The 14,821-nt window shown below is 38.9% G+C and overlaps 3 protein-coding genes across 3 annotated transcripts in view; 2 read left to right on the forward strand and 1 right to left on the reverse strand.

Annotated features, from left to right (window-relative positions):
* Window positions 1–1,212: 1,212 nt before the first annotated feature.
* Window positions 1,213–7,384, forward strand: RB195_002404 (uncharacterized protein; the record flags this gene model as incomplete). The annotated part of the gene is made up of 16 exons (XM_013444301.2): window positions 1,213–1,337; window positions 1,633–1,756; window positions 2,318–2,407; window positions 2,467–2,584; window positions 2,645–2,797; window positions 2,875–2,938; window positions 3,159–3,245; window positions 3,317–3,368; window positions 3,449–3,533; window positions 3,753–3,897; window positions 3,968–4,123; window positions 4,312–4,480; window positions 5,455–5,598; window positions 5,672–5,812; window positions 5,970–6,095; window positions 7,247–7,384. The coding sequence occupies 16 exons, from the start codon at window positions 1,213–1,215 to the stop codon at window positions 7,382–7,384; spliced, it is 1,917 nt and encodes a 638-aa protein (XP_013299755.2).
* Window positions 7,385–9,210: 1,826 nt separating this feature from the next.
* Window positions 9,211–13,255, reverse strand: RB195_002405 (uncharacterized protein; the record flags this gene model as incomplete). The annotated part of the gene is made up of 7 exons (XM_064199651.1): window positions 9,211–9,396; window positions 9,457–9,643; window positions 11,162–11,261; window positions 11,325–11,421; window positions 11,481–11,702; window positions 12,348–12,410; window positions 13,049–13,255. 7 exons carry the CDS (start codon window positions 13,253–13,255, stop codon window positions 9,211–9,213), a joined length of 1,062 nt encoding a protein of 353 aa, XP_064055532.1.
* A 1,328-nt stretch (window positions 13,256–14,583) lies between these two features.
* RB195_002406 (uncharacterized protein) overlaps window positions 14,584–14,821 on the forward strand; it is a gene marked incomplete at both ends in the record, with an annotated part of 7,921 nt that continues 7,683 nt past the window's right edge. The window contains one exon of the mRNA XM_064199652.1: window positions 14,584–14,667. Within this exon, the coding sequence (XP_064055533.1) occupies window positions 14,584–14,667 (84 nt within the window). The remainder of the gene's footprint in view (window positions 14,668–14,821) is intronic.

The raw sequence follows: 14,821 nt of genomic DNA on the forward strand, positions 1-14,821 counted from the left end.
AAACATCGGAGTTGTAAGTTTGGCTGCAAAAAAAAAAAACAAAAAATTCTGTTGAGCTGGAGAATCGAAAGTTGTAGGTTTCAAAAGTTTTAATTATATCAATCAACAGAGCTTGCATACACGAATCTTTTGATGTATAGATTTTATGTTAGAGATCATATTGAGGTGTGTTATGAAAAAAAAGACGCGGATCCGCCTCTTTTTCGTCTTCTGTCGAAGAATTAGCGATTCTGCTGCATCTTGTGCTACTCTTTTTTATTTGAGTTTGACTTCGTAGTACAGTTTTTATTTCTGACTTTTTTAGTAGCTTCCACATGACCGATAAGTCATTATTCTACTACACACAACAATGTTTGATTTGAAATTTTCTCGAAGTACGATGAAAAATGGTCTAGAAGGTAATTGTATGCGTCGAACTTTACATTTCCACGATATCAGATCATATACACTTCATCTTAATCATTCACTTCATTATCTAGTTCTTTCTTTTTTCTTCCTAATATTTCTTCGGTTTCCTTGCAGTAGAACTGTATTTGTGGATTTAAAAATGCGCAAATATATAGTCCACTGACTCCGCCGTTCCGTCGTGAGGTGGCATTTAACCAAAGCTAACCTCATCACATTTTGCTTCATTTAAGTTCGTCTGAAAGAAATTTTTGTGTAATTTTGATCGAATATATTCAGAACTATAGTTATCATTCCGAATATATTCCATCAAAATTACACAAGGATTCCTTTTCCTTGATTGTTTACATTCATGGAAAAAATTTCTCCAAAAGAAACTCTCCAAAAAACTCCCAGAAAAAGTGATCTGGTGAGATGCATTAGTCAATAATTACAGGAGTTGTTTCTCCGCGACATCATACGTTCCATTTTCTTCACTTCGTTTCAAATCGTTCTCTTTGTTGGATTTACTTATGAATTGTTATATTTTCCCGAAAGTTTGGAATTTTTGCTTTGAATGGTATTTCTATCAAACGAAGAGAGTTTTGCGATATGGTCCCTTCGATAGGTTCTCTGTTCTCTCTCTTTATTCTAAAGCTCTTCTTCTCCTTTTCTCTTCTTTACGACCTAAGAGCAGAAGTGCCCGTCATTTCTCTCTCCGATAATGGAGGAAGCAGGAAAGGGATCCACCATATCCAATAATTATGAATTCAGAACGTGTAACACAGATTCAGCGAATGATTACTTGAAGTCAAATATCGCACCCCGATGATCACGATTTCCTTGCTGTATTTATGCGCACTTTTTCAATATTCTCTTGGTCAAGTCGACTCATCCGATCTATCGATTCCCGAGGAAGCTGTCGGACGCCCCGAACAACCCCAACATATCCGGTTTGTGTTTGTTTCTTATCAGCTGTTTGCACTTTTCTCGCGATAATATCATGTTTGCTCCAAAGTAATGGTTCTGTCTTCACTAAAACCGATTCATAGGTTGGAAGTTTCTTCCAGATATTTTTTCGCCGTGCAAAAGTTTACTTCTTTCACTTCAACTCAATTTTTTATTCTAATGATTTTTTTAAAAGAGATTTCCTGCCGCTCTTATTTGAATTCGAATGCTCTTCTACTCTTCTTCTAAGAACTCTATTTCTGCATATGGTTAGGAAAGTAATTTGATTTTTTATTGCAGCAATGGAAGTGCAGACGAAGTCACGAGGAATTTATGTTTCTGCAATTACGAGGGGGATATCTGTGATGCGAATAATACGTGTATAAAACACAGCTATGCAGCATGTTTTCATTTCATGAAAGAGGTGAGGACTGCGACTTCGAAGTTTCTTCATTAATGTAATCTATTAACTTCTTGTTCACGTGACTCCAACAATTTTTCTTCTCTTTCTGCACTTTTTGTATTGAATAGGTGATTTTTATTTTGAAATATCCATTACACATTTCGTTCAAAAATATTCGGTTCCTTTATTAGGGGTAAATGATGCGGGTTTCACCCTTCTTGGCTCGTTATAGTCAACATCCTTCTAGTCACATATGGCCTTGTGATGTGAATGTAGCTACACAATTTTCTTCTGATTCCATCTTCTCTCAAAAAAAGAAACAGTTGGTTCAGCAGGGAAGATTCTAGAGCCCGTCGTCGTGGGGAAGAGCAATGGGCTTAGATTCTCGATCTTTATCATTTTCGTCTTTAATTGGGCCATTCTCCTTACCGGTGCCCACGAAGTCCAAGGACATCAGCCACCGGTGACTCAGTTGTTGTAGGATTGTAGTTGTCTCCAGTTTAGGTTCAGCATTTTCTAAAAGACGACTGCAAGACACTTCCATTCTTTTCTTTCTAGCATTCTCACGTCTGCAACATTTAGGTCTACAATGGTGAGCTTCGTCGTATGGAAACGGTACATCAGTATGGATGCGCTACTCTGGAAAAAGGAAGCTCTGCTTCTCATCTTACTGTAATATAATCGACCGTAACCTGTAAACCCCTGATGACCTAAATCTCTGATTTTCTTAGTGTAATTCCTTCCGATCTCCTCATCGAACGCCAAAAAGTATTGCTTGTTGTTACGAAGGGAATTACTGCAACTTACGGATAACTCCACCACCCTATAGACAGCTTCCAAAGGAAGCGGGTAAGCTTTGCTAGAGGAGCTGCTCCTTGTATTTTGATACGTAGTAATTGGGATTTTCAGAGTTTTACGATGAGGAATGGTTAGAACGGAAACCTAATCCATTGGTCCATGTTTTCCTCCCGCTGGTGATCGCAGTGTTCGTTTTAGCGATTGGTTGTGCTTGGTGCATCTTGAAAAGAAGACGAAAAGATCTTAAGAAATGGTTGCCTTTAGGTAATTTTCCTCAAACTTTACGCAGTCATTTTTCCTCTCTCTTCTACTTTTTTGAAATTTCTATAATTTTCTTCTAGGCAAAAACAAACAGAATCTTTTGCCCACTCCGGAGCTGGATCCGATAATGTACGATGATTCAGGGTGAGTAGATCTTTCTAGACCTCGTAAACATCACTAGAGATTTCTACCACTTACCACTACAAATGGAAGTAAATCCTGGACGTTTTTGAAGTTTGCCTTCAAAACACTAATCCCTTCCTACGAATAGATCCAGAAACCAGAAGGGATTCAGATATCCATGATCATATTAAGCCAGTCTCTATGTTGTGTTCGTGACCATCTAACATCAACAATAATTCAGAAGTGGCTCCGGCTCAGGAAAAGCGACGATGGTCCAAAGGACAGTCGCGAACGATCTCATCATAGAAAAAATTATCGGGAAAGGAAGGTTTGTTTGCGCTTGCAAGTCTGTAAAACTCTACATATTGGGACCAGGTCCCGCTAAATGTGTTCCTTAAGGTATGGAGAAGTTCGTATCGCAAGGTTCCGGGGAAGTTTAGTGGCTGTTAAAGTATGTAGTATAAGTTGATTTTTAAGAGTTTTACTTTATCGTTCTGTTGTTCATTAGAGTAGGGCGAAGTATTAGTTTAGACGTTCTATACGACAGAGGAAGATTCGTGGAATAATGAGAGGGAAATTTACGAGACTCAAATGCTGAACCATGAGAACATTTTACGTAAGTTGTCCCTCTTTAAACGGAATACACTAATCAATAATATACCTTTTTAAGGGGTTCGGCTATAGCTTTTTTGTGTTCATTAATTGTCATTTAAGTTTCTAGGCAGCACCACTTGCTAGTTTATTATTCCCTTCGACTCAAGTATATTTAAAATGTTATCACATTTATACAATTATTATTATTTGATGCTCATTTTTTGCTACTATTTTCTTACAGAATTTGTTGCTGCCGACATCTTCAGTATGGATTCGCTCACACAAATGATCCTGGTGACAGATTATCATCCGCTCGGATCACTCTACGATTATCTTCAAAAGGAGCAGGCACTCACCACTCAAGAAGCGTTGCAGTTAGCATACAGGTACACGGTTCTTGAATCCCAGAAGAAGATCCTCGAAGGTTAAGAGAGGCTATCCTGGAAAATGCTTCAGCTCTATTTGTGGAATCGAACATCTTCATGCGTCAGTGCTTGGAACTGGAAGTCGACGGAAACCACAAATTGCTCATCGTGATATCAAATCCAAAAATATCATCGTGAAACGACCTGGCGTTTGCTGCATCGCCGATTTCGGATTAGCAGTCAGATTGTAAGAGGGGTGGAGCAAGAAAAAACTGAAGACTGAAACGAACACGAACGTAATCTACCATTATGAACAACATGAATTAGTATTATCTGAAAGAGCAGCCTGTCAAATTTTGAACCTAATCCATCCTCTCTACATCTTCAGTTTTGTTGGCTGATTTGCAAATTTTCCTACAAAACATGATTTTGCAGCGAAGATCGACTGATTCCTGAAAAAGTAAACATTCAAGTGGGCACAAAACGATACATGGCTCCGGAGGTGATAAGAAAAGATCTCAATCCGAATTTCTTCGCTCAATTCAAGATGGCCGACATGTATTCGTATGCGCTGGTGCTTTGGGAGATCGCAAGAAAGGTTGAGGTAATCTCTTTGTAGTGTTTCTTTGGCATACGGTAAGCGCAGCGGCCTTGTATTTCCAATTCAAACTGGCACTGCACTGACCTATACACTATCATGACTGGCGACGTCTGAATTGCTGACCGGCGACAATGTGGCGCCATCATAACGTCAAACTCTTTTAGCTGTGGCGGGCGGGCAACCTTTGTAGATTCCTGGAAGGGTAAAACTACGGTTACGTTACTGACGCTACCTTGTCGTTCCGATAAATGGACGATTGGACCCAAGCGGAGTTTCACTTTCAAAACAAATGAAATCGATCAAATTCAATTAAATGTGGAATTTTCATGTACGTAGATGTAGCTTTATCAAGTCATTCATGTAATGGAGCCAGGATTTACTCTCTCTCTCACCAGCGCTATTTCAATAACGAAATAATGTGGAATGCAGGCAATAGATGACCATAGTGTTCGAAACAGAAGGAAAGAGAGAAAGCAAAGGGTGAAATCGAATTGAGGATGAAGAAGAGGGGATTTCTCTAAAATAATTTTAAGTTAACTTGATTAAGTTAATTAATTAATAGTTTAATCAATTAATTGATTTTAATTTTTTAAATTAATTTTATGCGGTAACGATACTTTAACGCCTACACACTATTCGGATTTTAGGGAAAACCAGTACAAGTAGCACATTGGATGATTTATTTTTGAAAATTCAATATTGTTTGAAAGTTCTAACAAATATGGAAATAACTTGTGGATCTTAAGTCTCATCGCATATGATAGTATTGAATCAGCACTTTTTGTTTGGCTACTAGCGATCAGTTCTCGAAATCAGTCACCTTTCATTTTGAAGTGAAGAACTCCCCTTAGACAGTTTAGCAAATTTCTTAAGAATCTACTAAATTCTCTCCACACGTCTTCTCGTCAGATTCTATAAAAACCAGTGAAAAGAGGGAAGTTTTTATCTGATTCTAGCAAATTTTTCGAGGATTTCAGTGTGCTGATGTTTGTGGAACATCTATCGGATCCGGCGAATCTGGCTATAATTCTGCAAGCAGTGAGGGTAAAGGACTTACCATCTATTCAGAGATGAAGAGTGAAAATTACAGAATGCAACATATGCAGAAAAGCTCGGACGGTGTAAGTGTTTGCTTGCCTGGATCATAAAGTTCTATCCTCATCCACGAAAAAAAGATTCATGTGCAAACTTCAGTCAAGACGATCATATCCATATAAGCCACCATTTGGTGAACTTGTCGACAGTGACCCATCATTTGCGGAAATGGAAAAGATCGTTTGTGGCGCTAATGGAAAGCGACCTCCTTTGGAGCTTTCATGGACAAATGGAAGCAACGTAAGGAGTCGAAACAAATCCACTTTAAAGAGTTTTCTCTATTTCATTCTCTAGAAGAATCCTTTCTTTTTGCTGTTTGCAAAGATTCCTGCTAAAAGCCTGCCTAGCCATTACTTCTCCGTTTACTATGGATATAAAAATACTTCCCCAATTTCAGTTTCACCTTCAAAAAATGGTTGGTCTGATGGTTGACTGCTGGCATCATTCACCACATTGCAGGCATACGGCCTTAAAAGTGAAAATCGCCCTTGGCGAGGTCATAGAGGATCTGTTACTGCTGCATGTGAGTTTATTTGCTAGATGTCCTCTTCGAAACAAAAATCTGAAAATCCAATTCTAAAATCAAAAGAACTAATCTGTAGTCGTCAAATCTAACACATGTGATGACGGCCTCTCCTTGCTCGGATTGCTCCTATGCGCTTTTAATTGAAGCAGAGCAAAGGGGAAAAGATTACATATATGATAAGCATAATGTGTAACCGCTTAACAACGGATTCGTTGCGAACGCCATGGATTCAATAAATAGATAAATAGAAAATATATGTGAGGCTGCAACTAATTCCTGGCTCACTTTAGAGACTTCGCTTGAGAAATTTAGTTAATTGACCTGCTCGGCCAGTACTATATAGATTATTAATCTATCCTAAGTGTTCCATATTTTATCACCAACAATTCCCTGGATGGCTGCCTCTAGCTGTGCTTGTCCACTATCTCGTGAAAGAAGTTCCAGCACCGAAGTCCAAGATAATGTTCTGTTGCTGGTGGTATGCTAAGGGAGTCTCTCATCGAAAGCTCCGGTCACATGGTTCTACTACCAGTGCTGAAAAGTACTGCAAGCTGCTGGACCGGGTTGCTGCAAAACTCAAAGAGATACAGAGGGAAATCTTCATCTTCAATGACAACGCGCCCACAATTGGTGACTCGGATGAAGCTGCAGCCTCTCGGCTGGACCTTCACTCTCCATCCTCCATGGAGTACGCACATTGCTCCGTCCGACTTCCACTTGTTGCTACCTCTGGCTCAGCACGTGGATGGACCCCGAGTTTTTGATGAGGATGGTCCCAAAACGGTCCTTTAGTCGTTCTTTGCTTGCAAGCCCTGAAATTCTACAAGGAGGGGATCTACAAACTGTTTGGACGTCGACAAAATGTCGTCGATACCGATAGAGGACACGTTAATCATTGGAAACTAAATGTGAAAAAATAAACAATTTGCTAATAAAATATTGCAATGTGTAGTAGAAATTAGTCGCCGGTCTAATATAAATAAATATTATATGTACATATATATTCGTCAGCGACTGTGTCTGATCAATTCCCTTTATTTCAAAAGTAACCACTTATCTCGATTATATCTCTCGAAAAAGAGGGGAAGATTAAGTTCGGATGTAAGAACTCCTTCAAAAAATCCCACTATCAAACGTCGGTATTTCAGGAGCGGGAAGCGAAAGAGCGCATCTCTTCACAAACGATGAGAGTAATTAACGAAGAAACCAACGAACTCCCTAAGGTGGTGATCCAAAATGTTCCAGGCAGTAAAGTAACCGCTCCAGCGTGTCCGGCTACTTGTTAAGCAATCATCCGCCGATTTTTGCAGTGTTTCTGTGTCACCCGTGACTTGTCGTTCCTTATGCATTTATTTGATGGTCTCTATCTGTTATTAGTGTTACTTGTTGTGGTATCGAAATGTGATATTAAAATTACGAATCACGAAGAGAAAAACTGAATTATTCAGTAGGCTGAAACAAATGATTTTTTTTTTGAATTCCGGTGAGGTATTTCTAGATGCATTTTTTATTTTATTGTTGTTCCAGTCCGAATAATACAATAAAATCAGTTTTTGAAATTCTGAAACTTCCAATTCTAGAGGAAAAAAAATGTGGCCAAACTATGTTTTCGTTGTGATAAGAGTGAGAGTGATTACATTATAACAGTCACAACTTCCACGAAAAAAAAAAGAAAAGGGTTGACTTTCAGCCGTATAAAACCCCAATAGCTCCTTGTTTGATTCCTGGTTTGCAATAAAAGTTTTAGGAAAAATTCTTTCACTGTATTTGAATACTGGGCACTCGTCTGTACGAAAATTTTAAGGGGTCGGCTATTCTCGAACAATTATGGACACCAGATCACATTGAGCATACACAACGTAAACAAATAACTATAATTATTTTATTTTTTGCGGAAACAATTCACAAAACATCCGAGAAGAAGACACCAGAAAAGGGCCTTACTAATGATATTTGGTCAATATTATATCTATCACAATCAACGCAAGTGAAAAATAGCAGTTGAATTTGTTTTCTCTGCTTATAGATTTGTAGACAAATAACATAGAATTAAAATGTTGAAACGAGCTGTACAACAAATTCCGCGTCGCCCGATTACTCGCGATACGCGCTCTGTTCGGGCTGGGCAGAGAAATAGAGACCGAATGTTTGGCAGGGAAATTGAGTGAATTGCACATGCGTCACGGTCGCTCAGATGAACATATTTGTTATCGATTGGCTGTTCCATACATCCTGCTCGAAAGAGCTTTGGGTTTGCCGTTCATAGAATCTGTTTATGACATAGCCTTCATATACAGAGGGAAGAGCGTCAGCAATCAAATTCCCTCGGAGGTCGGATCTTATAAGTAAGATTTATGAACTTCCCTAACTATCGATTGCTCCGTGAATAAAGCGTGAGGTTCTGTTCCTTTGGTGAAGAGTTCTGCGGAAGTCACCCTTTGCAAAAGTCTAGACAATAGCTCGATGTTGGATTTTTATGGGATAAGTTTAAATGTCTATATTCTCACCAGGACTACTCGACGAGCGCTCGAAATTTAGGAAAGTGACTGTAAACCCAAGGATAGCCCTTTAAAAATGATTCAGTGAGTTCAAGTTAAGAATCGATATACATGTTTTCCGCAACACGTGGACTTTTTTAGAAGAGTGATATCCTCGGTAGTAACGGGGGCCTATTAATAACGAATAACAAAAGAGTGACATAGAAATTTTGTGCGATTTTCTAAAGTCGAAGACCCGTAACAAAGTAATAAAACTGATAATAACTGAAATCCAATGGCATTTTTGCTCTAAGTTTAGTAGTGGTAGACCTGATGAATTAGGGATTGCAATAAATAACCTATATAAATGAACTTTATTCTTTTCTTATGGAAAAATTTTTAGTGTTTAATTAGTAGATCATAGATTTTTGTAGATCAAAATTTAGTGTTCAGTCGCTTTCTACCTTTAGAATTGTGCATTAATCAGAGCGCCACTCGATTGCCCGTTGTGGCTCGGAACATTTTCCAAAGGTCAGTTATTTTTCTACTTCCTAATCCGATCGTGGAGATACCGTAAACATCCACAAGATTCCGCAGATATTTGCGTGAAGTATCGCAGGTTGGAAAATCTCAGACTACGTTCTGCTTTCCATTTCCTGTTCCCATTGGTTCTTGAGCAATCGAAAATAGTAGTTAGAAGCTTCTTCTCCGGAAATTTGCTGTCCGATAACATTATCGATTTGTCGTTGTCGTTCCGAACGGCGTCGTTTTACAGCGTATATCATAACCACGGGAACAAGTAAGCAATACCAGTTGAACAGCTAAAGACAAAGAAATTTAGGGCGTTAATTTTTGTTATATTGAAGGAAGAGGGAACTCACGTAAACTAACGTGGCTAACGTTTTATTCAAGGTCCTTGGAGTATTATGAGAGGTGAATCTGAAGGTTAGCACGACAATCGGGTACATAACTATGATTACTGCCTGTGTGGCGGTGGTGTAGCGTAAAAATGACATGGCGTCTCGATTCATAGACGCCTTGAAGTGTCGTGCAACGTCGAATCGCGATCTGTAAAGTTTTAAACCACTTTCAAAAAGGAAAACTTCCAAAGGCTGAATAACTTTCTGACAAATCTTTCACTATTCACAGGATAGCTCAGGAGGCAGCCCCCCCCCGGTTTTTCATTCTTGTTCCTCGGCGAAGATTCGGGCGAAAGCGTCAGGGGACCCGGCCCACCGATTAAATCTAACACGTCAAGTTAATTTCTTATGTATGTACGCAGACTCAATTTTGCGATACTCGATAGAAATTTAGTTTGTTAGAATTTCAAAACAAACGAGTGTGGGAAAGACCGTCTAGAAAAATTCACCTTGAAATTTCTTGAAAGTAGATTTGAGTAACGTTTAAATCGAATGAGCGCGCTTTTATGCTTTCCTGTTGCTATTAACTCGTACTTTCTGTCCTTGCTAGGTTGGGTGACAAGTCTAACTGCTGATAAAACGGCAAAACAATGCCCAAGACAGGAATCGAACCTGTGTCGCCACGGCCACAACGTGGAGTACTAACCACTATACTACTTGGGCCAAAATAACCATTTCATGTAGGTCCTGAAGAGAATAGCTAAGCTTTTATCTTTTTACCTATCATTCCTCAGAACTGAACTATAGTAATGCACTCCACTTCATTTCGGGCTTTTTTTGAAACAATTTTACCGGGTTCACATATTCCTAAAAAATTAGATCTTCAGAAAGCTTGAAAATTCCAGAAACTCGCTTTAACAAATCAGCATTGAAATAAAACTGAATGCTTCTTTCCTTCTTTATTAAAGCACAGCTTGGATGGAAAATTTCCCACTGCCGTTGAATTTAGAAGATAAAAACTCGAGCTTTTACAAAGTTTAGCTCAAAATCTAGCTTACTTGGCTTAACGTCGAAAAATCTTCACTACTTAAGTTTCGCCAAAGTACTACAAAAATATGTTAGACTAGACATGTTCAACAGCGATGTGTTACAGCACAAGTAAAGACAACGATTTGACGAACTATTGGAAATTAAATAATCAGTGCTCCTTGTTGCGCCACCCACATTTGGTTCCTTCATTGCGTGTCTTCTGTTATCATTAATTATGCATAACCATTAAAAACCTTATTTTGGTTCATCGAGAGCAAATTTTCATCTGGAACAAAAATAAAACTGTGAATGTCCATAACGAAGAAGACGTTTGGCTGATTACGGTCCCACTTGCTTGTTGAACGTTCGCGAACACGCGAACGCTGATCTCATCGCCTTCGCGTGCTGACCACTCTCCAGTTTCAACCGGTAACCTTGCAACCCCGTAGTGCAACCCGAAAGCCTCATAGTTTAGAGCTACATATGTGCACACTAGTGCGATTTCTTTTTATTTTTGTTCTTTCTTTTATTGATATATTCATTGTGTCAATCCAATTCCATCCAACTTTGTGTCAGCCGAACAGTTCACCATGCGATTGATTATGCAAAAAAAGTTACAATTTTTTCTGGAGTACTCCACTGTCGTTGTGCGTGCTTGGACAAAATTTGTACTGAACGAAATACCTTGTTTACCCACTTTTTGATTTTCCTCTGATGCGTTTGAAAGAGAAGGATGGACATTACAAGGCAGAGGCAGTTCAGAGGAAGAAACGCTGCGGTTGTGATACTCACATCCACTGAAATTCTTGAAGTTGACTCTCACAGATCTAGATTGTTGTTGGTAAAAAATAAAGACATACTCATGGTTGAAGGTGGCACATTTAAGCAGGAGAGCAACATTTCGGATGGATCAGTTCGACGATATACGAAAAAAATAATAAAAGTTGTGAAGGGTACCTGTAGCAAACCATCAGAGGAAAGAAGATCATTAGAAATGTATTTTTTGCTTCTTTTACCTCAATAGCGAGCAAAAAGGTGAAGATGTAGTTCTGGGCAGTTTTGTACGACTGCCAGAATGTGTCCAGAATTCTGTCAATGTATATAAAATACTGGTTCAGCATCATGAGGAGTACGCAAAATGAAAAAGTATAACGGAATGGAGCGCAGAAAATAGCGGTGTTCTGAACGCTACACGGATCATCAGCTGTAGCTCGGAATGACTGGAAGAGGTGAATAATCTGGAAATTTTTTCGTTGAGAAAGAACTTATGGCCTTACGTGAGTTATCTGACCATCTAGAAGCATAGGGATCTAAATTAAGAGCAATTCTAGATGATTTGGAACGACGATTAGGTGCTCAAAATTAGCGCCATTTCATCTATTTCCACTAGTTATTCTCTTCTACCATTCCATCTGAAGACAGGAGGAAACCGAGAAATGACATTCTTCCGTACTTTCTACCTCTACTCGTTTCTTGTACATTATTGGCACTTTTTTCATCATTGCGATAATAAGAAAAAAAACTAGAAAACCTGTTACAAAAACTAAGACATCAATTTTTGTCCTGGAAAGAAATCCTAACAATTAGCGCGGTATTCCACCTTCTCTTCACTTTTTAAAGCTAGGACGACAATAGGATTTTTCGAATATTTAAAATATGTACTCCTTCATTTTTTACAACCATCCTCCATATCTTTGTTGACGTTCAGTTCTACTCTTTCAGAATTCGCTTGTCAGTAACGGAAAATGAAGAGATAATACGGTTGAAAAAACATCACTGTACACCACTACTTAGGCGACGATCCAGTGAATTTGGCTGGTATAAGAGCACTAATCATTGCTTTTAGTGATGAAAACTATAGAAAAAATAAAATATTGACTTACATGAAGAGCAGTGACACTAATCGAATGGATCACGATTGCAGCTAAGGTGATAGACATGAATACCTGTGGTTATAAACATATGAGTGATTTCTGACAAAGATTATTATGGAAATTGGAAAAAGATTATTGTTGCTGAATTTTTGGTGATAAGTTCTTCTAAATATTTGAGCTTTAGGTGTGTAGTTTCCTTGTTATCTCAGCCAATCAAAAATACAGATTCTTCATTAGCCAAACGTGGGAAGTTGCAAATTATATTATTTGTTTGACCATTCATGGATGCTCGTCAAAAAGCAAGCTTAGAGGGCGCTTTTACAAAATCGCTTTTTTCAAAAGTTCACGCAAAAAGAGAATAGGAAAAAGCGTCCAGCGTTCTATAGCGCTGCTGATGTCGCGCACATTGAAAGGAAGATGAACGATTTTTTTTTTAAGATCCACGGACTTTTTTTAATATATGAGTCAAGAAGAAGTTTTATAGAACAGCGCTTAAAGTTAAACAGTTAAAGCGCTTTCCACCAAAAAATAAATTGAACTCTTCAGAAGCCGAGAATAAAATACAAAACTACATGTGGAAGTGCTTCCAGCTAAGAAAATCACAGAAATCCCGTTAAAAGACAGGACTTCCATGATATAAATTAAAGTCTCTGGGAAAATGCACACATGACAATTGTTCCCCAACGACCATGAGAACGAAAACAGCTCACCTTGGTGTTATGAGGTAGTAGATGTTTTGTTGAGTACTTAGCAATGTATAGAAAAGAGCAGTAAATCCCAAGTATTCCGGTGATGACATGAAGCGCTTGAGCGGAACGGTAGAATTTATCAGTTGAGGTTCGATAATCGAGGCAACATAGCGACTCCAATTGTTCCTGCTTGTTCTTCGTAATATTGTCGTATGAACAAGTCTGCATTCCTGAACAATATGGGAAAGAATTGATGCAGCCGCGTGACAACAGCTGGGGTCAGGTGAATTCACGAAAATAACGAAAATAATACCAACAATCTCAAAGTACTATAAAGCATATAACTTCTTAAATTAGGCTCACGCAGAGGTTTTTCCCGCACACTTGTTTCAAATCAACAGTATCCATGGTAATTCTTAGCAAAGAAAACGGAAAAAAAACTCTAATTTGCGTAATTTCCTTCTAGCCTTTCTTCGTAGCTTTGCTCCACTGTGTCGCATCCACAATTTCTCGCTGCAGTTTCTGTAGGTTAGCGATCCGGATAATAACGAAGGCTTTCACCTTGATTCTCTTGATCACCTTGACTCCCGTTGCTCTTTAAACTGGTCGAGCGAGCGCTAGTAATTCTTCCATTTGTCCCGATCGCGTGCAGAGTAGCCCATGGTTCCTCCTTTCGCGTGGGACATGAAGAGCATCATATTTTTCTTTAAAGGACTTCGTGAAGAATCTGACCATCGGGTCGGCGGTCTTCCTGTAGTGCGCTTAATATCGCGGGGAACGCAGTCGCTCACGTCTCCGGTGCGACGGTTGTCGTTGAAGCGCACCACGTGTCCGGTCCACATTATTTTACTTTCCTTGGCAAACGCAGCAGTATCTCTAATTTTCGATCGCTGACGTAGGAAAGAACTTCGGATCCCGTCCCTCACTTGCGTGAAAGCGGGATGCGTGAAAGGACTCCTCTGCTCAGTTGCGCGTTCAATGACGCCCACTACGTTTTCTTCCTGCTTGCGGAATGCCCAGGTTTCCGAAGCATAGGTCAAAGCAGGAAGTACAGAGGTCTTAATTCGAGAAAATCATGGCAAAAAAATAAATTTCTTACTTTTTCTGATGAAATGAAAGCCCACGGAAGTCTTTCAGCTGGATAGCAACTGGCCAGGAAAGTGAGAAATATCGGGAACTGAACATCTTTCGAAGATCTTTAGAGAATTTATTTTTACCGTCAAAAGAATGATCTAGTAAAGATCTTCAAAAAGACACATTTTGCTTTTCATCACAAATTGCTCGACTTTATAGGATTTTTTTTTACAAAAAAAAACATAAAGTACTTCACTGACAATACAGTAACATCTTTTCATGTAGAAATCGGCCAGACAATGTGCTGAAAATCCGATTTTTCGGGATCCGGACGCTGTCTATATCTGGCGCCGGATCTTCGTCGATCTAGGTTACGTATCTGCTTGGAGTGGTATACAGGAGTGCAGCTGCTGGAGAATATTCATTCTACTATGAAACTGATTTTGAAATTCTCCTCTATATTACTTCTACTAGTATTTCTCATGATAATTTTATTCGAATTTACAAATTTTGACAAGCATCCAGACGAACCACCAGCGCCAGTGGAGGATGCAACTGCAACTACGGTAAGTTGCCATAATTGTTCGGATAAACACTAGTTTTCAAAAAAAAAGAAGAAAAAACAGTCACCAAGAGTATTCTTTTTTCCACACAAAAAATTGTGGCAGTGCTTAGGAATTAGAAATCTTCCAGTAAAGTACTTATTTAATTTTTGTTTTC

This window comes from Necator americanus, chromosome IV, assembly GCF_031761385.1.
Source record: "Necator americanus strain Aroian chromosome IV, whole genome shotgun sequence".
Classification (NCBI taxonomy): Eukaryota; Metazoa; Nematoda; class Chromadorea; order Rhabditida; family Ancylostomatidae; genus Necator; species Necator americanus.